Source organism: Mauremys reevesii, linkage group 4 (assembly GCF_016161935.1).
Source record: "Mauremys reevesii isolate NIE-2019 linkage group 4, ASM1616193v1, whole genome shotgun sequence".
NCBI lineage: Eukaryota > Metazoa > Chordata > Testudines > Geoemydidae > Mauremys > Mauremys reevesii.
In genome coordinates, this window is record NC_052626.1 from 139975590 (window position 1) to 140002428 (window position 26839).

General features: G+C 41.4%; 1 protein-coding gene across 3 annotated transcripts in view; it reads right to left on the bottom strand.

Moving 5' to 3' along the window:
• Positions 1-25600, bottom strand: part of CSDE1 (cold shock domain containing E1) — a 44917-nt gene extending 19317 nt beyond the window's left edge. The window contains exons 1-13 of one of the 3 annotated variants that reach the window (XM_039534619.1): positions 25444-25600; positions 19623-20013; positions 13814-14012; positions 12833-12942; positions 12364-12456; positions 11622-11719; positions 10071-10152; positions 8911-9039; positions 8673-8798; positions 7341-7553; positions 4679-4819; positions 3773-3931; positions 2976-3083 (exon numbers count right to left, since the gene is read on the bottom strand). In XM_039534619.1, coding sequence (XP_039390553.1) covers positions 2976-3083; positions 3773-3931; positions 4679-4819; positions 7341-7553; positions 8673-8798; positions 8911-9039; positions 10071-10152; positions 11622-11719; positions 12364-12456; positions 12833-12942; positions 13814-14012 — 1458 coding nt within the window. In that variant the 5' untranslated portion in view covers positions 19623-20013; positions 25444-25600. Of the gene's footprint in view, positions 1-2975; positions 3084-3772; positions 3932-4678; positions 4820-7340; positions 7554-8672; positions 8799-8910; positions 9040-10070; positions 10153-11621; positions 11720-12363; positions 12457-12832; positions 12943-13813; positions 14013-16029; positions 16180-19622; positions 20014-25443 lie in introns of those variants that run through there. The other 2 variants (XM_039534617.1, XM_039534618.1) reach the window with 2 other exon arrangements.
• Positions 25601-26839: the final 1239 nt, after the last annotated feature.

The window sequence follows — 26839 nt, forward strand, 5'->3', positions numbered from 1 at the left end:
AAACCTTTGCATTTCTGATCTTATACAGATCAAAAACATGGACATTGCTTATAGAAGACCTCAGGAAGCTGGAAGCATTTCAGTGACTACTATGCATATGATGGTTTGATTTTTATCAGCAATAGGTATGTATTACTCAGACTTAAAGGCCAGAAGGGACCATCATGATCATCCAGTCTGACCTCTTGTATATATTGCAGGCCAGAGAACCTCAACCACTCACTTCTGCAGGAGGCCCATAACCTCTGGCTGCGTTACTGATGACTTCCAGTTACAGAAAATCCACCATTTACTCTAGTTCAAAGCAACAAGTGATACAATGCTGCAGTTCCTCCAGTATTCCTGGATGGAGATTATCCAGGCCTGTGGATATGGTCCCATTAAGTGTTTGGCTTTGGCTTCGGCTTCCACCTCAGATGTGATAATTTCTACTTCCTTATCCTTGTCCCCCATTAGTCACCCTGCCACTGCCCCCAAGCTCCTCACTATCCCTGTTAAAAACTAAGAAAGTATTTGTTTAGGAGTTGGTCCAAACCTAGATTATCTATGTTCTCCACCCCATCCTCAATGCTTAGCACTCCCATTTCTTTCTTTCTTCTTTAAATATGGCTAAAGAATCAGTTTTAATTTCCTTTGCAAGGTCCAGAGATGCTTGGCTTTTAGCAGTTCTCACTTTCCCCCTATGCTTTAAGGCCTTCAAGAGGTAGTGTTCCTTGCTGATTCATCCATTCTGCTTTCTCACAGTAACTTGTTTCAGATGCTTTTTCCATCCAATTTGATCTGCAATCCATCCCTATGAATTTTTTCTCCTTGCTTGGGATGCAGGCTTCCGATATTTTTAAGTTGCAGAAACTAATTTCAAGCCTCCTTCAACATTCAGATCCTTGAGTTCTTCAAAATCAACTCCACTTCCCTAATTCCCTTAATTTTTTAAAAAGTTTGCCCTTTCAAAATCAAAGACCCTAGTTGGAGACCTATTCTTGTTTATCCGTCCACTTAAACTGAATTAATGCACGATCACTTGAACCAAGTTTGTCCTCTACAACCTGTTCTTGAGGTCCTCAAGACTTATCAATACTAACCCTAAAATGGTTATGCACAAGCACTATGCCAGTGGAGCCTCTGTTACCATTCTCTCAAGTGATTTTGACCCAATTTCCATTTTATCCATTCCATTTCTTTAGTCTACCTCATCATTAATAAACAGTGCTGCTCTACCACCCCTGCCTTTGTCTTTTTCTGAACAGCATGTACCCTTCAATACCTATATTTTAGTCTGACTACTATTCCACCCTGTTTCCATTATCCCCATGATATATGGTTTCAATTCCTGCACCAGTAGTTCTAGTTCCTCCGCTTGTTACCCAGGCTCTTTTCACTAGTGTACAGACACCTTTGTTGTTTCTGCTTGGCCTCACCCATATTCCCCACCCAATTACATAGTCATTTTACTGCCAGTATTGCCTACCTGTTACTGTCATCATATTTCCTGTTATCCATTTGCCTGTCCTCTGTTCCTTTCCCCATTACTGTATCATCTGAGTTTATTTTCCTCCCTCTCAATATTAGCATCTCCCAACCATCCTGAACTCCTAGTTTAAAGCTGTTCTGCCAACCTCCATCCCAGAAGTCCATCCCAGAACAGTCCTCTGTCCAGAAATGCTTCCCAGTGGTCAAACATCCCCAAACCCTCCTTATACCACCACTGCCTGAGCCATCTATTTATCATCAATCTTGTCCCGCCTTCACACACTTACTCTAGGGACAGACAGAATCCCAGTGAGAACAGGACTTCAGAAGACTGAAGTCACTGTCCGGCACTTTTTGACCATATAGCCTGCCTCAGAGATAAAATCCCATACATTCAGCCCTCAAGACTGGACTTGAGCTCAGGAGAAGAAATTACCTGGCCACGGTCTGATGGCGGCCACATAATCATCCATCATTAACTTGGTTGCATCGGATCAGTAATAACCCTGTCAAGCCTTTAGACACCTGGAATAAAGCTACACAGTGTAGCCACTGCCACTAAGTGGTACGGACCTTTGCTGTTTAAGTGCATTCTTGATGACTGCTCTTCAAACATTTACCCATTACACTTACATCTACTTCAATAGGTTCCCTTTGGACTTCCCTTACTCCATTTGAAGCAGCAGGTGAGCAGTAAGCAGCTATTGCTAAAGGCAGGCTAACCATGTAGCATGCTGTATCAATTCTCTTACCCACATACAAGGCATAATTTCCCTATAGTTCACCTTTCTATCCTACAGTTGTCTCCATCCTCAAGAAGCTTGAGTGTCACAACACTGTCCATTTTAGTTTAGGTCTTGTGGGAAGGAAGGGGGTTATTAGCTTGAACAAACAATATCTTCGTAGTATGACATCTGAAGACTCTCCACTCTCTGTACCTGGGATTCCTTCCAGATCTTCATTGGTCCCTGCCTTTTATACCACTCACAGTAAGAATAGCTTCCCACACACCATGAACAAGTATTCTCCCTCTCCTGCAAATCCACTTTGCATAAAGTCGTCTTTCATCCATCTCCTCTTGGACAGTCCTCACAGGAAAACATGTAGACAATTGTTCCATGCATATTAGACTGTTCCTGAAGAGCTTGTACTAATTCAATCTCTTTCCATTTGAGCACCCTTTACATGTATGATGCCATATAAGTAATTACCAGTAAAGCAATGTATAACTCTTAGATGAAGCACACCTCAAGAGCTTCAGAAATATCTTCTGTATAACTGGCAGGGGGAGGGGAAAAAAAAGGGCTATTCACCAGGCCTGGTTGAAGTGTTCTGAATACCAAAATGGGAAAGGGAATGCATTACAGAAGAGGAAAACAGTTCACATATTAACCTTCACTCCTTTCTGAACTACTCTTTGACTGCAATAGCTAGGAAAAGCAAAGGTCACACCTTGTAGTTCACAGAAAGATCATATATATATTTTGGGAATTTAGTTATATTGCCTTATCTCCTATCTGAGGGTTAGTAGATCCTTCCACATCCTTTGCCTGATAAGGAACAGTCAGTTTCTCTCCACAATCATCATATGCGATTATTCCCTCTTCAGGTTCCTAAAGAAAAATAGCAAGATTCATTATGAAGCAGAGACTAATTAGTAAATGCATGCTTTTTAAGTGCCCGAGTCAATACAAATGCAGTTTATGTAACATGTTTTACAAGATAGCTGTCCAGTAGTCGGTACAGGCAATAACCAAATGGCAGACATAATTCAGAACCTGAAAATAGCACAGAATTTGGGACTATTCCTATGAGTTAAACACGGTTTACCTACACAACGTTTCTGAAATTGGCGTGTGCCAGTATTTCAAATAGGCATTTAGCTGAAACTTAAGTAGTGAGCACTGTCACTTTTGATGGTGCAATTTTAAACACCTGGAGGCACGGATATGCCTACTCTACCGCTGGGCTATGTTTTGGCAAATTCACGCATCTTGGCAAACCACTACCAACAGAGGAGAAGTTTCCCACGAGGCTCTTAAGACAATTATCCCACACAAAACTAGAACGAATTTTTTCAGCTACTACATCCCTTCTGAGAGCCAGAAGTTGCACTTCTATTATTCTGCTTCAGACAAATACCATACCAGCTGTTTGGCTGATTTTTGCTATTAGCCATGCAGTAGTCACTCATGAACAGGCAAATATTTCCAGAAATTAAGTAAAATACATTTTGTAAGTGTATCCTCAGTTCGAGGCAGAAAACTAAATAGCTAATGCACACCTAGAGAAACAGCATTACCTTCTCTTTGCTTTTATTTGGGCTAGTGGCTTTGGCAGGAGTGGCTTCTTTTTCTATAGTGCCCACAAAGCGGTGATCTGACTGGGTGTGGAATGAAACTGTGCCCTTAGGAAGCTTCTTAATCCTTATAGCATGATTTCTTTGGGCAGACAGCATATCCTGGAAAACAAGACCCACAGTACTTCAAAATCAGCACAATACACCTCTACCCAGATATAACGCGGTCCTCAGGAGAGAAAAAAAATCTCACCATGTTATAGGTGAGACCGCATTATATCAAACTTGCTTTGCCCACCCCCCCGCTTCCTTGTTCCCTGACTGCCCCCTCCAGAGACCCCCCATCCCTAATCACGCCCAGGACCCCATCCCCTACCCAACCCCCCTGTCCTCTGACTGCTCCGACCCCATCCATCCCCCCGGCCCGCCCCCCGACAGGCACTCACGGGCAGCAGCAGGAAGCGGAGCAGCCTGGCCTCAGTACACTCCACTCCGCCGGCTCCCAGCTGCAGCGCTCCGCTTCCCGTCACCGGTGAGTGCAGCGAGGTTAGGGAAAGGACTCCCCCTGTACTCACCAGAGAATCCCTTCCCCCAAGAGACATGGCTGGGGCTAGGAAAGCAGAGCAGGCTGCTCCTGGCTCCCTGCTAATCCCCCAGGCCACTCTGGGATTGCGGGGCCCCCAAAAGTGCCCTCCCACATCTCCTGCCCCCCCAGATCCTGGGGGAGCCCCTGACCACCCTCAAGACCCTCTGCCCCTTATCGAACCCCTCGGCCCCGGCCTGGCCCAGCACCTGTAACGCTGCTCAAGAGCAGCGTGTCAGAGCTTTACCATGTTGTATGAGAACCCATGTTATATCGGGGTAGAGGTGTACTTGTATTAGTATTTTAAAAGTAGTAATTTTACTCACAGGAACCACAGTAAACTCTACTTCATCTGAAATGTGGAGCTGGTTTCCATCCAGTATTTCACTGAAGTGAAAGAACATGCGGGCATCCCGGTCAACACATTTAATGAAACCAAAGCCATCTCTCATTGCTGCAATCACACCCTGGGGACACACAAAGATACAGGGCACCTGGTCAGTTGCTGCAGCCAATGAAAAGTAATTAGAGTTCTTAGACGTCTGTCTGAACAGAGCTGCACTTGTGGGATGTATAATATCCTTAGTGCATGGCCAGAGCATTATAAGAATGACTGCTGGTACATGCACATGCTCCCTTGTAGATCACAGTACTCAACCCCAGGGACAAGAGGAGATGCAAAACAGGTTCAACCCAGTTTCTTTTGCATCTCAAAGTCTTTGAAAAAGGGAGACGAGTAAGTATGTATCTTTATATGCAATCACCTAGAAGAGTTACAGTATGAAGAAGCATCTTTCTCCTTTTCAGAATTGCTGATATAGATCCCATTGTGGGAAACTAGCAGTAACAACTCTTAGAGGGTGGTCCAAAGGACAAAAGTAATCCCAAATTTCCAAGACATCATCACCCCAAGGCTCAAAACCTGTCTCTAAGCTCTGCAAGTGATGGACAGAAGTCCTAAGACTCAAGTGAGGAAGGATCAGTAGTCTGTGTAAGAACTTAATAGGATGTACTATTAGAGGATTCATGTACAACCGTAGTTGTATGCAGATACAGCTACCAAGTGACCCTAACAGAACTCAGGCAAAGTCTGGAACATTTGACTGAAACCAAAAATTATATTTTCAGCTTTAAAGCATATGCTTCTCTTGTGAAAGATTTATGGCTGCCTAGAAAAATTAGTTTATTTTCTCATTAGCAATCAGTATCTGACCTCATGACTAATGCCTTGATCCCAACTGCCAGAAATATTTGATCTTTGTGAAGAACCTGCCTGCGACAGGACCTCCACATCAACTGGCAGAAGAACCGAAGGTTTGATGCCAACAAAACTGAGAAACTGAAGTCGGAGTTTAGTATGTAGCTGGGAAGAAAAAGAAAAAGAAAAATATCCCACAAGAAACTAGAACCCCACTGTCTAACGCAGTAGGGACTCAAAACACCTTGTTTTTTACAAAGGAGAAATTTGAAGACGAACATCAATCCCTTTGAGAGACTTCATATTCAACATTGCATTTTCAGCTTAGGTAGGCTCCCAAGATATTTTCTTTGCTTGAGCTGGTCAAACAGTATTTGAACACAAAGTAATTTAGGTCTTTCTGTATGTGAGTAATTCCTGATTTCTGGCAAATAGTTTGGACTAAGTTCAGACCTTGAATACTTTGTGAATTGTTCATTACAACTATCCACTGTCTGCAATAAACAGCATGCAACTGGTCACGTGGTATCATTTCTACTCTGTTACTAGAAAAGAGACTAATAGGCCAATGATGAGTAATCCAGATCGGGGAGAATTTCAGGAAACATGAAACATTTGTGAATACTTTCATGAGTGCCAGTTGCCATCCAGCTACTCAAACAGTATGACCAACAAAATAAGAATGAGTTATTTAGCAGCAAATATTTTCTCTTTAATAAGTCAATTAGTTCCAGGTCTTTGCTGAGTAAAAAGAAGCTGTTTGGGTAGCATTTTAAACATGAATACCAAGAGCAAGCTCCTCCTTGCCCACTTCTATAATATATGGAAAAGGCATGTCAGGACTTACAACAGAAGAAAAGATCTTTAAGGCAGATCACTTAGAGTTTAGTATATTTTATGGTGTCTGGTTGGATTTGAGATGCTGAATTATATGGTGGCCCAAGCAACTTCCCCAAATTATGCTGAAAGCCACAGTTAATTCCTTTTCAACTGTCTATAGGGATGAAAGGCACCCCCCTCAGCACACATTCTTTGGTGTTGTCCACCACAGAGTCTGAGCTCCTGAAATCACTAGGGAGCATAAACTGTCCTGCAAAGAAAATGAAGTCTTTTAAGCAGTTTTCCATTACACCATACTGAAGGTGTCACATGTGCAGGAAGCCTTAGGAAGAACCTCATGTAGTAGTCAAGTAGATCCTGCAGCAGCTTTTATCTTAAGCTTCAGGAATCTATCCCTTGGAAAGTATGCTGTTATAGACTTTGCATCCAAAACAGCTCTATGAATTCCACTGTGAATTGGAGCAAACATGAAATTTGTTATGCTTAAATTCTTAGACTAGAAGTAGAGAGCATGCACAGTTTGAAGAGCTAACAAGTTCTTATGTGGATTTAGAGAGGAACAATTGGGGTTAACGTCAGTTTACAGAGTCTGAACCTCAGGGCAAGTGGATTGATTTAAAAGTTGGCAAGCAGGAAGCCTTAATTTAAAATACAGTAGAACCGCAGCATTATGAACGGACTAGTCAACCACACACACATGATCATTTGGAAACAAATACATAATCAGGAAGCAGTAGAGGAAAAAAGCAAATACAGTACAGTACCATGTCCAGCGTAAACTACTAATAAAGGGAAATAATTTCTTGAGTAGTTTTCAGTGAAGATGTCAAGAGATGCATTAGAATATATCAACTTAAAGCAAAAAACCTCCAAAACAATCCTGATTAAGCCAGCATACCTCTCTCCCCAAGTACATGCCTATGTATACAGATAAAAAAAAAGATACTTGCCATTTCTCTAGCTTCAGTAGTAAACTGGAAAGTATTGTGAAGAACTTCAATATTGGTGGCTCGTTCCAATTTGTCACGTCGATCTGTAGAAATGTTGAATCTAACATGGTCACCTTCCAGTAGTGTCACCTTGGATTTTGTATCTTTGTCTCCAAAAGGAAGTTCCTTAGGAATCACAAAGTCAACTTTGATGCGTCCAGGCAATGGGTCATTCTGGTGGCCATGTGGAAAGGAAGAGAAATTTTTCATGAACCAGCCATTCCTTCCGGACTGTAAACTGAGCCTTGTAAGAAATTATTTAGTTGTACTTTAACTGACTAGGAACTGATCTTTGAGTTTTCCCGGAAGTATTGGTAGGTTACTATTTAGGACTTCGGACTTCAGATTTACATATGGGAACACTAAGACAGATGTTAAGTGACCTGCCCAGATTTACAGCAATTCAGTGGCCTATGGTGCCCGCCTCCTACATAAAACTAATAAGACTTCAGCGGTTGCCCCAAAACAGAATTAACGTTTTCAAGCACTTGTTGAATAGGAATGTCTACCTGCTTCTATATTCAGTCTTCTGACCTGCAGATGGGGGAGTATGCCTAATGTAGGAGGCCCTTTAGCTTCAAGACAATAATAGGAAACGGAGATACTGTCTATGATAGAGTACTTTCTTGAAGAAACAGGGATACAGCAACACAAACTGTTCTGAAAGGTGAGTACCAAGCATACACCTATTAGGCTTTTCTCAAACATCAAATCAAACGATGTCTGCATTTAGGACCTTGGATGTTGTCTGGGTTATCACCCACAACAATCCTCAAGGAGAAAAAAACAAAAACCCCAACCCCCAAACTTTTTAACCCAGCAGCAGCAGCAATCTTTCTCCCCTATTGTCTCTATCCTTTTAAAAGGCAGGATTCTCCCCCCACCACAGTCCCTTTCTTTAGTTCACATTTCCACAACAGTTCTTAACATTCAGATGATAGTTTTTAACAGTCACATAAATATGTGGAGTCCCCCTAACACTTGTTCTTTAACTTTCCCCATTGGTAGCAGCCACTGCAGATACATGTAGTGATAATATAGTAACATAACAGCCATAATAATGTAATAATTTTACTTTGAATAATATTATGGGACTAAGATGCCAGAGTCTTAAGCGGTGCTGTTGGAGATAAAGCCCTCATTCATACCACTCTACAGCAGTATCTTCATGTTCCAGCATTTGTGCTGAAGTGTAAGAGTAGCACTATACAATTGGGACTAGATGAACACCTTTCTTCTATTTCAGACATGCAAATGTTGGGAAGACGACCTCTAGGAAATATTTAAGTTTACCTGATTTTTGTTGGATACTTTTGGGATTACTTTGGTTACAGTCCCATCAAAATGTTCAATGCTGATATCTTCAAAAATAACAGTTCCTTGAGGCAGTAGTCTTACATCTGTTGCGACTTCTTTACCCTATGAACAGAAAGTAAATCAAAACAAAGATGGAAGAGGTATAAGTTACTAGAAGACTCATCTTTTATATATATTTGAATCTTGTCTTCAATTTTACGGGATTTGATCTTACATTTCTGTCTTTGATTGTAAACTCCACATCATCACCAGGCTGTAAGGCTTCTAAGTCACCTTTAAATTCACTATAGTGAAAGAATATCTCCTTTACGACATCGCCCCTTTCAATAAATCCAAAGGCCTCCTAAGGGAACATACAATGTTTAGCAAATAGTCAACTGTCTAAAACACCAAAACAATAGCTTGTACTCTGAACTCTGCTTTTTATCAAAGTTCTCAGATAAAACCAAGCAATGAGAAAAAGCCAAATAAAATGTTACAGACTGTGTGTGCCCCCAGATGATCTACAGTAGGGGTTTCTCAGAACAAATTTTTTTGGTGGCCTCAGAGTGCAGCCTTCAACTCTTACTGGTGGCCGCTCTCATAGTTTTTCTTAAAACACTTAAATATGTGCATATACACGTCCAAATCATTGTAATTTATTTATTGCTAGCTAATAAGTCTGTTGTGAAAAGTGATATTAACAAGCATAAAACTATTGCTTTTCACAGCAGACTCTCAGCCCTGTCAAGCCTGGGGACAGATTAAGCCCTGGATGGGAGGGTTGGTGGAGGCAGCGGGGGCCGGGGTAATGGGGGTGGGTGATGGAGGGCGGGCTTGGAGCCCAAAGCCCTGTGGCCAGAGCCTGCCTTCCCTCTGCCCTGCCACCTCAGGGCTGAAGCCTAAAACCTGAACCCCATCACCCCAGGGAAGGTGGGGAACTCACCAACTGCCCGGGCCTCCAGCATTGTGCCCCAGGTGTCTCCACAGCGGGAGCAGGGCCCAACCACTGCTGGTGGCCCCAACAACCAACACCAAAGCAGTGCATCTAGGAGCAACAGGGCGGGGCTGCTACCTCCCTGCCTCCTCCCATCACAGCCTCCTAGGCTGTTACCACAAGAAAAGCCCCTGGTGGCCACATTTGAGAAACTCTGATCTACAGCTACTGAACCAGTCAAAGGTATTTTTGAAACTTAAGACACATAATGGGAAAACACACATTACCACAGCCATCTTAAAGAAAAGGAATAGTCAAGAAGAGTAATTGTGTTAAACTGTTAATGGATCAAGTTCTGTAGCGTTTATGTGCCCTGTGCCCAACCTTTACTATGTACAGCATAGACATATATTGCTCCTTTCAAACAGCTTTTTAAAAGCTGAGTAAATTCTGCTTACCTTCATGGCACAAACTACTCCTTGACAGCGGGCTTGTTTCTTTTTCAATAGCATAATGTTACGAGCACTTACAGCACCAGTACTAGGAAAAAGGGTAGATTACGATGACAAAGTAGACCTAAGCAGTGCCTCTAAACAATGAGACCAATTTAATAATCATATCAGATTTAATGCAGCCTTCTTATTTGCTATTTGACTGGGCAAGGTAGAGAAAACTAGAACATGCTAACTAGAACTCTTACCAAATAAACCTAGAAATTTTAAGTATAGGTCTATTAGCCAATCTTTTCTTGCTTTAAATATACACCCATTTGCAATTTAAGATCTTTGAACTAAAGCAAGAAATGCTAGACTATTATGTTTGAGATTCGATAGATCTTTACAGTACTAAATAAATAAGATACTTTATCATCAAGTTTAAAAGTAATTACATCAGACATATAGCACCTTTGGCCAACACTATCAAAAAGACAGTTTCAGGAATTCTGGTACACAAGTTTGATTTCTAAATCTTGTGTGCAACCACCAACGTTGATGATAAATTGAACAATTGGTATGAATTTAACCAGACGAAACTATATACATACAGAGTTAAGTACTACATTTAGGAAGGTTAAAAAAAATCAAATGCAAAACTACAAAATGGGGAATAACTGGCTAGACAGTGTTGCTGAGAAGAATCTGGAAATTATGGGGTGGGGGAAATCAGAGTCCATGTGATACAGTTGCAAAAATGGCTAATATTCTGGCATTTATTAACATGAGTGTCATAAGTAAGGCTTAAGGTAATTATCCCACTCTGCTCAGCACTGGTGAGGCCTCATCTGGAGTAAGGTGTCCAGTTCTGGGTGTCACATCAGGATACATGGGGACAGTTTGGAAAGAGTTCAGAGGACAGCAACAAAAGCGATCAAAAGTTTAGAGAACCTGAGCTACAAGGAAAAGTAAAAAACCAGGCATGTGTAGTTTTGAGAAAACAAGACCGAAGGAGGACCTGATAGTCTTCAGATATACAATAAGGGCTGATTCAAAAAGGACTGCAATCAGTTGTTCTCCACGTACACTGAAGGTCGGACAAGTAGTAACAGGTTTAATCTAGAGTGAGGAAAATTTAGGTGAGATACACCTCTACCCCAATATAATGCGACCCGATATAACACAAATTCAAATATAATGCAGTAAAGCAGTGCTCGAGGTGGGGGGGCATTCCGGCGGATCAAAGCAAGTTCGATATAACGCAGTTTCATCTATAATGTGGTAAGATTTTTTGGCTCCCGAGGACAGTTTTATATAGGGGTAGAGGTGTATTATGAAAAACTAACTATAAGAGTAATTAAGCTCCGTAATAGCATTCTCCAAGGGAGGTTGTGGAATCCCCATCATTGGAGGTTTTTAAAAAACAGTTTGAACAAACACTTGTCAGGGATGGTCTAGGTTTACTTGGTCTTGCCTCAGTGCACATGACTTCTCAATGTCCCTTCCAGCCCTGTGTTTCTGAAACACCACATTGTTAATTTGGTGTGTAATCAGGAAATAGAAGTATCAACTTACTGTTTATTTGTATCAATTACAAAATTTATTTTATCTCCAGTTTCCAGCTGTACATTTCCATCAACATCCTCAGGGGTGTAAGTCAGGTAAAACACTTCCTGCAAATTAAGGTTCACTAGCATTACTCTATTTGCAAAATGCAGCCTTGCTTTAAACAAGAATAAATGTCAATGTGGCATTAATTTAATAATTATTTTCCATTTCAAGTTACATTATTTCAACATTTGTGAAAAAGCTGGAAATTGTGAAAACGTTGCATGCGAGAACGTTTTGGTCCCTTGGTGCTCGTGGTTTTGCTGAGTCCATACCCAGCAACTTGAGGAGTTGAAAGGTTTGTACACAGTATTGCCATTACTTTTAAGTTGATTTCCAAAGGGCAAAAGAGTTAAGTCAAAGAAAATAAAGATCCTATGAACAGTTAGTTGTTAATTATTAACTGACATTAAATCATAATCATAACTAGTAAGAATCTATAACTAGGTATTTAGTTCTACATTAAATTCTTTAACAAAGGTATTATGGCAGAATAAGTTGTCAAAAACATATGGAAGTCAACAGAGGTTTCTATATTTGTGGTAATTAATTAGTGTTTGTAGTTCTTAGAAAAAAATTAAGACTGGGTGACAACTGCAGTTTAAACTGTCTACTTCAAAAACAGTGCCAATTTTTTAATTTTTTTTTTCTGTGTACAGATCACACTGGTTGGTCACTCAAAAGTTTAAGTAAAATACATGAGTTTTACCCCATTACGTTCGTAGCATACACTCCCTGTTGGACTCTGACCCGGGGCAGCTGGAGATTTACTCTCTAAATTGTGAGGAACAGCGCACACAACCTACCAGTCAAAAAAAAAAAAAAATATCCATTGCTAATCATTTCAGGAGCAGCACTGTGCAATACAAACCGAACTTTAATATCCTCTACTACACACTCAGGGATGCACTTTAAATGTAATCCACAAGAGGATGCCATGCTGCAAAGTTTTAAACTCACAGTACTTCTGTTGACTGTAAGAAGTGTTTGGGGTTTAATAAAAGCCCAAACTGAATCTTCATATTTTTGCCAAAGTCAGATAAAAAACACTTTCAATTTAATTGAAAAATTTATGCAACTAAGATTATGCGTGCAAAAAATGGGATTTGTCCTTTTGTATTAGAGTAAAACGGATATAAATTATTTGCATATAGAAATTAGACATCAAAGCAACTAACTTGTCCATTTATTCGCTCTTCAGGTAAAATTTCTGGTTTTATCTTCACCAATTTAACAGCAATAGGTTTTCCAGTTCGGCGGTCAGAAGATACTTCAAATTCAACATCATCTGCAAGAATCAAAACCACAATAGTAACACAGGACCCTCAAGCGCTATGTTTACATTAAAAATTTAGGATTTAAAAAAAATAGACAAATAAGCAGAGAACAAGAGGACTAAACAAAAAAAGGGGCGAGAAAGGAGAAACACATGCATGAAGTAATGACATTTATCAGCTCTACACTCTGCTGTCTGACCACCACAAGTGAATTCTCAACTCCCTTACTACTGTTGGAGGACATTTTGCGTGTGAAATTTCTCCTGATAATATTCATTCAGTTTATTCGCCCTTTTTGCTAGTGATCGAAAGGGCTGTGTTTTAAAGTCTTGCCACTTCCAACCTAATTCTAATACCTTCAGTTGACTCAATACCAAACGACACCAGGTTCCATGATAGATGTGTTGTGAAATTCGGTTTTTAATTTTTACTGCCAGATCAAGCAGAATAGTGGGGGGAATAATGTCTCCCTACTGAAATAAGGTCATCCATCCCTAGTGCAACTCTACTGAAATTAATGGAGTACATCTGGGAATAACATAGTCGATGGACTCAAGAACAGGGGGAAAATAGGCAAAAGTTGTGTTGCTTTTTTTACATAGTTTCCATATCCCTACCACTTAAATTTGTCCCAGAATGACTCCTTCTCAAAGGTAGCAATAAAACAATCACTGACAAATGGCAAAAGCCTTAAATGACTCAGAGTTTTCTCTTTGGTTTTCCTTTCTACTGGGAGATTTCTAATTCAACTGTCAGTTTGGCCAGTCAGAAGTAACTATGTGTCTGTAGGGGTGGTTAGATGCATCAGAACTTTGTGTTACAAGGTATAAGATTGAGAATTGCAATTTAGAATGCAGAGAATCTTATTGGTTGACTTATTACCTCCTACTTTAAGCTCCTGCAGGTTGCCATTATACTGTGAACAGTGGAAGAACAGTCTAGCTTGCCGTTCTGAACACTGAATGAATCCATAAGAGGTCAGCAGTTTTTCAATAACCCCAGTTTCACGCAGTGCTGCCGAAGTACCATTGGGGTACCCGTTGTGTCCATTGTTGTGGAGAAGGTTTGGATCAAAGCTCATCTATTTAAAGAAATGAAAGGTAAGCTATAACTATTCCAAAACAAAAAGTTTATCTTCCCAACCCCTGAAAATATTACACCAGTGCATGATAAGTATAATAAATATGAAGTGAAGAGCTTGTTGAATGTTATGAAAAAGCAACAACTGACCAACAGGCAAATAGAATTTTGGACAATTCTTCATGATAAAACATCTCTAAAGTAATTTAACTTAAGATGGTAATACTCAAATTTAGAAAACTAATAGATTTAACAAAAAACATGCTGTAATCACTACATAAAAATAAAGTTTGCTTATCAAGTCAGATTTCATTCTAATTTACCCAGACACATTTTGCATTTTTTTTTTTTAATTAAATACTGTATTAAGATAGTCAGTAGAAGAATTCTTATATTCACTGCTTTACATTTCACAGTCAAACTAGAATTAGCATCCAGGTAAAATATAACCTTTCACTGATGAAGTTTGCCTAATTTCCTTAATGACCATGTTAAGATTCTTCCCACATGGAACTAATAAATATTTATAAGGCTTTTAAATAGCCAAATTTTATTTGTGTTGCGCATACATTTGGTGACTGTAAAAGTTAAAGTTTTAGACAACCAGTGAAAAAGTTTAACCCGATTGTAATAGTAATTAAATATTGGTTGGAGCCTGGCAGAGCTTTTAAAAACTTCATTGAATAATAATGGAGTTAGAAGAAGGAAAAAAGTTAGATTAATTCAACCATCCTTTAACGTTTCTCTACAAGACTCTTCTTTAGAGACACACAAAATTCTGAAATGCATTTAAAGAAATAGTTCTTTAGATTTATAAATATGGGAGCCCTCCATAAGAATCTCTTATTCTTAACACTTTGATACTTGGAAGCAGAAGTGTGCTATTTATGTTTTAAAATAAGACCAAATTAGTAGCTATTATAAAGAGGAGGTCCTAACATTACAAGAAACCATGAACATCGTGCAATTCACAGAGACCATTCAAGACAAAGTGCCATCAACATGCAGTTTGAGACACTACATTTAATGTTTTCAGTTGTTGCAGTTTCCAATGTATCTGTTTAAGAAACTGATTGAGGGTTTCCTTTTTGTTCTCAGATACCTATATATATTCTGATCTGTTACAGCACCAGAGTAACATTCAAAACCAGTTAACATTTATAGGTTTAAAAGGCTTCAGAATAGCTTGTATAATGGCAATACTTTTTAACTACAGCACAGAATTAGGCACTCAGTGTACTCAAATCTACGGTTAAAGCCGTGCATATTAGTTTGCCGGCCAGAGTGATGTTATTGATCTCGAGGCGGGTAGCACAACTCTGGCTGTAAATTTCTTAAGCCACAAAATAGTAATGGATTTCCTGCTAAGTAGAATGGACAGTAAGCCTAGGGCAATCAAATGCCTGCAAGGGCCAGGTTCTGACTCTTTCTCAAAGAGAAACTACATCAGTGCTTTGAGTGGTGGCATAAGAAAAGAGAGAGACATGTCTGGAAGTTATTGCTGAGGGTACTGTGCTTGCTGCTTCTCAACAGGACTTCACTTGGAACATATTTGTTATATACTGGCTTTTTAAAAATGGAGTGTCATGTAAGGGTGTCAACACAGACCACAAGTGCTGTTTTAGTTCTATGATCCATCCCAGCCCCTCATTTTACAGTTTAAGATTAAAGGCAGATAGGGTAGCTTATACCAGGAAATAGTCAAAGTCAATAATATACATCCCCACAGGATGTACTTGGACCAAGTGGCAGTTACACATACACAGCACCAAAAAGAGTGTGTGTGGGGGGAAAAAGACAAATGACATTTTCATGTGGTAAAAGTTTCTGAAACAGATACAGGAAAACAAAAAACAGCTAGGATTTCCAATTGGCTCAGAAGGAATTGGATTCTTTAACTTGTTAAAAGGTTTGATATTAGAAAAGTTGAAAAGGGAGAATGTATGTGCAAAGTTGTTAGCCCCTAAGACTCCCCATGCTATTAAAACACAGAGGTATAGACTGCTGCCCTGACTTACAGATCTCTGATACAGGGGGGTCCTCTTCTGCTTTTTAGACCCAGATGAGGTAGAAGATGAAGAGAAAGGTAAAAGAAGAGAAGGAGGGGGAGCTGCAGGAGGGGGGAGAGGATCTGATGACACAGTATAATGGTTCTCCATCTCATACAGCTGTGATAACATAGTACAATATTATAACTAGTCAATATTTAGCACAACTTTAAACACACGCAAGTCACTGTTAGTCAAGTCTATATCCTATAAGAGGTTAAACTAATCAGAACTTCACACAGAAATATTAAACCTACATTTCAGTTGTTTGCACAGGTTTACTGAATTCTTTTCAAGAAAAGCATACGTGGCTACATTTCTAGTCCTGCATTTCCATTTTCTTTCCACTCACAGGCTTGCTCAAACTAGCAGCAGCATAGCCAGATCCTACACAAAAGCTAGAGGCCAAAAGGGGATAAACATTGGAAGGAGAGTGTATAGAAGTACCTCTACAGCAGAGGTAGTTACCACAGATGTTATACAGAGACTAATTTAAAATCCTCTAAACTGCAATTATAATAGCAGTTGCTAAAAATCAATTCAGAGCCTCTTCCATCTTCTAACTTCTTCCATCGTATAGTATGCTCCACACTGAGAATGGGATAGGTGGTGTTCCATTTTAAAGAGAGAGCAGAACAGGTTAGGTTAAGGGAAGCAGTAGTTACCACTTCAGCAAGATTGAACCTGACACTACCAACAGTTGTCAGGGGACCTGACATGGCTCCCACTGAAACCTGTGGGAAGATTCCCATTGATTTAAATGGGTACAGGATCCGGGTTTTGCTTTGTATCTATGCCAGTGAAGAGCTTCTCCAAATTAAATTCTGTAGAAATCTTGTGTCTAGCAATACAATACTCATAAATTGGAATATCTGAAAGTTGAAAGACTAGTTAAGTTTGAGAGAAAACTACAATTTTAGGAAGGCTTGAGTGTTTCACTTTTCCCATTTTTAACAACTTTCCATGTCTTTCATTACAAGAGCTTCTCTGAGAGAGAGGGCAGAACACAGACAAAGACAAATCTTGAGAGGTGCCAAGCACCTGAAAACTTTCATCTATTCTTACTGGGAACTGCAAGCGGTACACTTCCTGCAGGATCTGGTCCTTCATGTAACATCAAGAGCAAGCTGAACCCTCTACTGCCCAGAATTTTAACTGTTCTCCGTTTGGTATAGTACAGTGGCCAGCAGCTTTGCTACAAGCCTTAGTTTAGGCAGTTGATTTCTCTTCAGCCATATTTAGCATTTTATTGAAAAGCCTTGAAGCATGTCATAGAAAGATCTGTTCTTCCATGGAGCTAGGGTACAAGTGAAAATACTGAAAACTAATCATTTATGGTAAATATTAGATAAAAATGCAAATATTGAGTTTTATAAACAGTTGCTGTACAGTCAAGTTAACTATCCCAGGTTTTGTTGCCACCACATTAAAACTCGTAACTGAATAAAAACAAAGTTTGGATCAGTAAAGTTATATGTGGGGCAGGACACTTTCCTTCTCCTGTGAAAACAGTAACTCCACCAAGCTGCTTCAAAACCATTTTTCCTATTTTCTTGGGACATCCCAAGTGACAGGAAACATTTCATATGCAGTTACATCAGAACAGGAGAGATTTTTCTGCTACACTGGAATGTTTAGAGCTTTCTGATAAAAGAATGAATTCATACATCATTATGACTTAACAAACAAGAGTGAAAAGCTTTTAAGAAAAACCTGACCACTTTACCTGAGTCTTGTTCAGACTGATGCAATTTCTCAACTCAGTAATAACCAAGGTTCATAACTTCTATGACTGAATAAAATGTTTCAAACAAATCAAGCATCAAGAAATACATCAACTAAAGCTTAACACAAGACAGTTACATTCTCAGTTTAAATATTAGCAAGTAGTAGAAGCTTTAGAGAATACCTAAAGAATTTCTAGTAGCTATGCCAAAACATACTAATACATGATATCATGGAGATAATATCAAATGCACTTACCACTAGAACACTAGCTCCAAAGGCAAAATTCTAAAACTACAAGAAGCTTCAAAACCATAATCCTGGTATATTCAGACAGATGCTCAAAATATCTTTATTCCTTAAATGTTACAATGACCAGAATGCCCTCCACAGTTCTACACTGTAGCAGAGCCCTCTGTCATAAGCCTAAGCCAGACCAGAATTTCAGGCTTTGGGATACCCACCTTCATAGTGGTGCAACCCCTAGGGCACCTTCCTTTGTGAGGCAGACAGCATCAAGGGAAGGCAACACCTTTAAATACTCCCTATTGATTGGCTTTAACAGCCACTAAAAATTATTTAAAAAAAGAGGAGCTGGTGTCCTGCAAATGGTCAATAGTGAGGAAATGGCTTTCAAACTGAAAATAGCTCAGCAACAGTATGGGTGAAGCAACTAACCTACTCTGAAAGCTATAGTGAGGATGGCAGACACCTCACATTGATAAAAAGGTCCCAAGTTTTATGAAATCCATTTGAAAAATGGCCTCTGCATGCTTCTGAAGCAGAACTGCCAGTAAATGCCAGTGGAACTAGAAGTATTCAAGTGTTACAAATATGCAAAGAAATTAAAAACCTACATTCAAAGAAACCTCAACTAACAAGGTAAAGGCACTTCGCTGTAATTTCTCTTGCTCAAAGGAAGTTTTTGAATTATACCATTTGAGCTAGTTTGGGTTTAATATTAAGACTATTTCTAGAACGGTGAAAAAAATTTACTGATTGGCCATAATATGATAATTTCAGTCCAACAGGAGATGCATTGCCCAGGTTGGCACTAAGGTATGCAGTAGAAGGAGAAAAACAGCAAGGAAAATTTAACAAGTTCTTTCCAAGTGCTTGACATATTTCTACGGCTATTTCAACTGAATTTTATAATGTTGAAATATAACAAAATCAAACAAGAACCTTGTTGATTTACATGTGCCACTTATCCAGAGTCCCATCACAAAAAGGTGCTCGAGGCAGCTTCCAAAGAAGAAGCCAGATTAAAAAAAAAAAAAAAAAAAGGTTGGAATTGCTGCACTAGTCTACAGAAGCTTGGATCATTTTTTGCAATGCAGAAGTCAGATGCTTTTTGCTAGACTGGACCCATGGATACTCTCAACTCAGGAGTCCACTAGCAAAAGAAGTCATCTGGTACATCTAACCTGCCGGTTTACAGAAGTGGGGACTATCGACTGCAGCAATATCAGTATTTGAGGAAAAATAGGAATTTTATTTACAAGCGATACCAATTTAAAGCATTAAAGTAAACTGATATTTCAAGAGAAACCTGGAGAAAATTCTAGACGTTTTGAGAAATGATTGCATGCATTTACAAGATTGCTTTCTGTTACTGGCCAAGTGACCACAAGCTACAATTCTTAAAGAGATTCCATAAATAGTTTTAAATGGAAGCTATCAGGTTCTATTAATTCTACCCTCATACATTTGAGGCCAACAAACACTAGTCTAGGCAATAGTGTACATTTGTTAACAAGTTGTGTGTTATATTCCAAATAATTGAAAGATTTAGTTCAGAACCATTTATAACTGTTTAACATAGTACATGCACCAACCTCGCAGTGATATTCAAATATTGCACTTTCAGTAGTATTCGCTGATTCTTCTGTTTCAGCACACGTTTCAAAGTATGAAGACTGCTATTATTAAAAAAAGACAGCGAGAGGAAAATGATCTATGAAGATAATAAAGAATATAACTGCTGCTGCACTGGGGAGTTTCAGTGCAGCACTGGAGAAAACAAAGACTACTAGCAGCGTTGGGACGTGCTCTTTTGAAGCTGTTGAGTAGGCACAAACTTCTTGTTTCAGATCAAGTGTTGTGTCTTCAATATAGGTTTACTCTTCTTTGGTCTTGTTTTGTTGTTACAATGTGGCGTTTTCCTTTCCTGATCTGAACTTGAAGCAGCAGTTTCAGGTGGTAAATTCTGTTCTGTTACACTTCATACTGGAAAAGAAAAAAAACAAAACACACACTAAGTATAATTGGGATAAACATATTATAAACCATAATTTCCTACCACCAAGTACTTTGCCACTACCTTAATGCTGCAGGTTTGTCCCATGTTGGACAAGATTATCTGCTTTTATAGATACACTCTAGTTTTCCCATTTTTGGTCTTAGATTCCCAAGAGGATCCACCTCCAACCAGGGAGGGAACAGAAACATTTCCAACTCATGATGGCCTCTGCAGATATACATATAAAAACACTGCAACAGTAACCTTGCTTTGATCAATACCAAGTGAATGAAAGGGGTCATTTATGTAAAATTTGAACCTTTTCTCCTAAACTGTTTATATGATCCATTTAACAGCACTTTATGTCTAGTCAGTTTCACCGTTTAATCAACAAGCCTCCCCTGCTGTTGGTATGGGCCTTTGACACAACCAGAAACTTTAAAAAAAACCAATATGGTCAGGGAGATATACGTGCAGGTCTAGTACCTAGAACTACTTTGACTTTGCAAAGTGATTCAGTTTTATACAACTGATGGTGTCCCTTGAATCTGTCATTGCTGTAAGTGAACAGCCTGCATACTCTGACATAACATAGACAAGTTGTACCATCATTTGTCATTTTATGACATTTCAAAACCTCATTATGCAACACCTAGAGCCAATGAACAGCATCATTATACTATTAGACTATTCCACTCTGTAATAATGACTGGTCATTACAATCCTTTCCGAACACATACTGTTTCAATTTCTACAAGCAGAGGGCTTGAAACAGAAACTGACATCTAATACACTGGACTACTAAGTGAAAGAAACCATTGCGGGCATAAGTAAATCCTGTATACAAGCCTGTACAAGTGTGTTCCCTGGCTAGGAAAACAGTGAAGTTACATATCACAACTGGTTGAAACACTATTCATTGAGTAGTTATCAATGTCTCACTGTCCAAACTGGGAAGGCACATGTAGTGGCATCCCACAGGGCTCAGTCCTGGGTCTAGTATTTAATCTTTTCATTAATCTGGATAAGGGAATGGAGAGCATGCTTATAAAATTTCCAGACAACAGCAAGCTGGGAGAAGTTGCAAGCATTGTGGAAGACAGGATTAGAATTCAAAAGGATCTTGATAAATTGGAGAATAGGACTGAGTTCAACAAGATGAAATTCAATAAAGGCGGTGAAGTAATTTGCATTTAGGAAGCAAAAACCAATGGTACGACAAAATGAGGAATAACTGGGTTGGTGGTAGTACTGCTGGAAAATATTGGGAGGAGGTTAAAGTGGATCACAAATTAAATGCGAGAACTGATGCAGCTGCAAAAAAGGTTAATATTCTGGGGCATATTAACACAAGAGTTGTAAGTAAGACAAGAAAATTATCCCACTCTGCTTAGCACTGGTGAGGCCTCAGGTGGAATACTATGTCCAGTTCTGGGTATCGCACATTAGGAAAGATGTAGAAAAACGTAGAAAAAGCCCAGCAGACAGCAACAAAAATGATCAAAGATTTAGAAAACATGACCTATGAAGAAAGGTAAAAAAATCAGGCTTGAGAAAAGAGGACTGAGGGGGTAGCTGATAACAGTCTGCAAATATGTTAAGGGCTGTTAGAAAGAGGAGTATTGTCAATTGTTCTCTATGTCCACTGAAGGCAGGACAAGACAAAGGGTTTGATCTACAGCAAAGGAGATTTAGGTTAGATATTAGGAAGTTCAGGAATCCCCATCAGATGTTTTTAAGAACAGGTTAGACAAACATCTGTCAGGAAATGTCTAGGTTTACTCGGTCATGCCTCAGTGCAGGGGGCTACACATGATGACTTTGAGGTCCCTATCAGCACTATATTTCTATGATATTCCCCACATCATCTGGAGGCTGAGGACAGCAACTCAGCCTATGAGTGCCTTCTTCACAGCATCATTCCCCCTTTCTCCCAGCAGGACTTGAGAAACCATCATCCACTGTGAAGCATAATACTGACTGAGTCCACACTGATTTAAGATTCCTCCTCCATAATCTGAAAATACCATACCAAAAGGGAAATTTTGATCAGAAACGTGTAAGACAACTCTTAACACAACTATGCTACTATGGAGATACAAGAGGGTTTCAGGTACTGCAGAAGCACAAGGCCTCCATGCAAATAGCCCTGATTCAGTGGATCCCTGTAATAATGGATAAATCCACAGAGCCAGATCCACAAGGATAGACTCACTGTTTTGTGGCTAGAGCCCCCCCCCCCCCGCAATGTGCTAAAGCGCGCGCACACACACACACACACACCTTAGCACTCAAAATGAAGGGTTTTTTCCAGATATACACAGTCCTAGTTTATCTCAGTAATTTTCCAAACTTGTACTACTGCATCTCTCTGCATGATCCAGCCTTGAAAAAAGACTTGATTTTTGATGTTTCTTGAAAGTTTAAGCTTATGGCTATATCATTAATGCTCTGTCAGGAACAGGGAATTTAGCTTGTCATAAAAAGCCGAGAATGTGCACCAAATTATTTACAAATGTTTCCAAAAGCATTATGTTATTAAGATTTCTACCCTCACTACACCCACACAGCACCTGCAGCAAATCAAGCTATTTGAGAGATGCAGGAGAGTAAACTGAGAAGCTTTACCAAAATCAAGGGACAGTATCCACTTGCCCATAATGTACAGAGACCATGCTGTCTTAAGGAGGGCCAATTGTTACTATATAGCATCATCAGTGCAAATGGGGCTCCATATCTCAGTATGAAGATTATATACTGACTTGCCACAGAAGATAACAGGGAAACTTAAGGGACACAATAAGAATGGAGAGAACCCATTGAGATTCTTTTTTTTGGGGGGGGGGAAGAAGGGGAAGGGATGCCTTGCAAAAAAAAGTAAGGATCCCCTTATTAAAATATTTTTAATCCAAATTGCCTAGCACACTATTGGTACTATTAAATTAATGCTACATTAAACACTTTTTAGCCCTGCAAGAACATGACTTCGTTCTTTCATGAAGCGATTCAAAACATTTCTTATCCTAATTACATGTCTGCCTAGGGCTAATTTAATTAGATACAGAAATTTTTTTAGCACATACTTTCATGTCATAATTTTGGTTTGATGTAGAGATGAGTTTACCATTCTTACAGTATTGAAAAAGGTTTGGTGAGTCAGACAGAACTTGACTAAAATCTGAATGTGTGTCTGCCTCAAATTCTTTACTTTTCAACTCAGCTGCTATAAATACTCCTCCCAGCCATAAACAGGGAGAGCAGCTGCCCAGCCCTCAAGTCACACTGGTCTCTGCATTTGTATATTTACAGCAGAGAGGATTAACTCGGAGACAAAGCTAAAGCTATGCATGTTTTGCAGTTTAAGGTCTTTCAAGTTTTAATTAATTTAAAAAAGGTTATTAAATGCTCTGCACATGCATGTTTTCAGTTCATCAGAATCAAAAAATTGCCAGGCTGCAGCCACAACCATTTTCTGTTACAGCCCAGTTTTGAAACAATGGGTAGTCTCATGTAGTTTCACACAAGGCAACAGATGGGGTTAAAACACCATTTGTGCAACTCAAATGTGTTTATTTTTAATATATAGTTTAAGAGAACGATGCTGCCATGTTTAATGGAAATGGGATGTTAAATTTTTAGCTAGCAAGCCATAGCTCTGAACACATAATACTAATTTTATAATAGTAAGGTTTCTTTTGGGAGAGCCTCCAAAAATATTTCATTGTTTAAGCATCTTCTATCAGCTAAAGGTAACGTAAGAACTCCAGAAAACTCCACGTGATATCCACAAACCTGGGCCAATGAAGTAGCAATTTTTAGATGCCATTACTCTGAAGCTGAGATTGTTTAAAAGCATTTGGGGGTGGGGGGGGGGGGGGAATCAAGGTAGAGGTTGAAATGACAAATTTATTAGTAGGCCATGCAAGGTAACAGATGTATTTAAAAACAATTCAAACTGAAACAAGGGTAAATATTAAAAAGCGAAGTTAGTTTTATCCTTTAAACTGGTTTAGAGCTAGCCAGTGTATCTTGTGGAATGATGTTATTACACCAGACAAAGAACAGAATCTGATGCATCATTCTCATTAGCAGGGCAACCACTGGGGCCTACAGCAAACCAAGTGGCCCATGCAGACATTTACAGTGCACTGGATATTAAGAAACACTATTTCACTAGAAGAGTGAAACACTGGAATGGGTTACCTAGGGAGATAGTGGAACCTCCTTCCTTAGGAGTTTTTAAGGCCCCGCTTGACAAAGCCCTGGCTGAGATGATTTAGTTGGTATTGGTCCTGCTTTGAGCAGGGGGTTGGACTAGATACCTCCTGAGGTCTCTTCCAACCCTGATATTCTATGATATCCAAGCACTAGGTTGGAGGGAGCAGCAGCCTCCCCATCCAGGCCTCCAAGCTGGCTACAACACGTTACTTTGCAGCAAGATGGTGGCGGCTGCGAAAGACTGAGGAGAAAAATAACCCAGGGGCGCCCTAGTTTGGGGTGGTGCCGAACTCCTCAGTCCCGGACGTGAGGCGCTGAGCAGAGAAGTAGCGCCCTTCTTCCGGGGGCTTAGGAGAAAGGGGTGAGGGACTGGAGACCAGAGCGTGACAAAGCATCGGCCCAAGAGGGAGCCCCTCCCCGCAGACCCGCTCAGGCAGGCCGTAGCCCTATGGGGCCGCCGGCCATGACGGCTCCTCGACAAGCCAGCACAGGCCAGGCCTGCGACCCTCGCCGCATACAAAAGGGGGGAGAAAGGAAAATGGCGGCTGCTCCCCCCCACACACACAAAGGAAGAGAGGCCTGCGCTGCCTCCCGGGCGGGGCTGACTGCGCGCTGCATGCCGGGACCTGTAGTTCGCCCCCGTTCCAGCCCCGCAGCTGCCCACACTCCGCTCCCAAGAGCCCTCGGCGGACCCCTCATAGAGCACCTTGGAACCTATCGTCCTCCCCGCGCCCCGGCCCCACTATCCAGCACCGCCCAGGCCTCCATCCCCCAGCAGCCCTCGCAGGCTGCCCCGCCCAGTGGCTGTCGGGAATTGTAGTACTGAACCTGCCCAGGCCCCCGGCCCCACGCAGCTCGAACTACACCCCCAGCAGTCCCCGCGGCGGGCCGCCGCCCACTGCACGCTGGGACTTGTAGTGTTCTCGCTGCTCAGGCCCCATCATCGGCCCACAGCTCCCGGGACTCCAGCAGCTCCCGCGCCGGCCGCGGCCTACCGCGCCGGGCCCCATCGGCCTATCCGCGCCTCACCACAGGAAGGGCGGGGGAGGGGCTCTGCCCGCTCGGGACCGTTGGGCGGAGGGGGCGATGGAGACGCAGGCTCTCAGGCCGCCCGTCGCCCTCCCGCCGCCCCTCGGAGCTCACAGGGCCCGGCTAGGCGGGTGCGGGCGCTCCAAGGCCGCTCCTCGGGCCGCACTTACCCCAACAGCTCAGCGCCCCCGCTCCAGCGCCGCCATGAGCAGCACGGCACAGCACGTAGGAATAAATCCCGGCCTCTCGCGAGAGACCCGTGGGGAGGGGCCGGCAACGGAGGGAGGACGCGCGTGCGCGCGGGGAACCCGACTCACGGAATGAGGGGAATGCGCAAGCTCATAAAAGCCCCCCCCGCTGGGGACAGTGCGCATGCGCACATTCCTCCCTCTCCCCCCCTCCCCGGGGCAGGGGGCGATCTGCGCTTGTGCGAGAAGCGAAGCCAACGGGCGAGGCGTTAGGGCCTTAAGCCCGTGACAGCAACTGGTGGTCGCGCGTGCGCAGCCTCGAGGGCCCCGTGTGCCCAGGCCGCTGCTAGGGGGCGCGGGCGCGGGACCCCAGGGCCAGCCCGCAAGGCGAGAAGCGGCGGCGCCCCCTAGTGGCGGCGCGGGACTCGGGCACGGCAAAACAACGCGGGTTTCCACGTGCGGGGCGTGGCTCGGCGGAGTGCCAGACACGCTGCCGGTATGGGCACGCCGGTCCCGCGGCATGGGGACCGCAAGACCGCTCGTCCTCATCCCGCACCAAGCGCCTGCTCCGCTCGGCCCCTTCAGCAACACTCCCCTTGCCCCCCAACAGCCCCCGGCTCTCTGCACGCATGGGCAGGCAGGGCTGGTGTGTTTTACACCAGCTCAAAACTCGCGCCAACAGGCTTAAACCAGCCTTAGCTCTAGACTATGGCTTCCAACTGTGCTCACAGCAGTGAAGTTAATCAGTCTAGTTTCTTCTTTTCTAGAAAAGAAGAGTCAGCTGCAGTTGTGCAACATCTATCTTTGACAGCATTCAGTTCTAAGCATTTGAAAATTATTTACAGTAACTTACAAAGCCACTGAGTGCTCCACTATCCAGGATGAAAGTACTATTTCAAAATAGCCTTTCAGTGTCAGTCATGAGATGTTAAAGTGCAGATCTTGCCCTATGCAATAGATCTATTCCTGGAAATGTCCATACTGTGTTACAGACAGCTGTTCTACTTTTTTGGATTGTTAACAGGGACAGGAGAAGCAGCACAATTAAAATGCAGGATTCCTTTGCTCCCATAAAAGCTTGAAATGACTCCAAGAAACGACGCATCAGAAAGAAACCAAAGATTCTGATGCTGCATGGATTTGCCCTGTTACTCTGTTAAGGGTCAGAAATGTTCAGTCCTGAAAAATTGGGGGGGGGGGGAGAACTAAATAAAATTATTAGGAATAGAAATAAGGATTTGATAGCTGTTCTTTACAAGTTTTTTTCAATTGGGCCCTACTTTGTCTAAAGAGACATTTCAAAGTTTTGGGAGAAGGGGTTGTATCCTTTCTCTCCATGGATTACAGTGCTAAGTAGAAAGCAACAGGAAGAACAAAG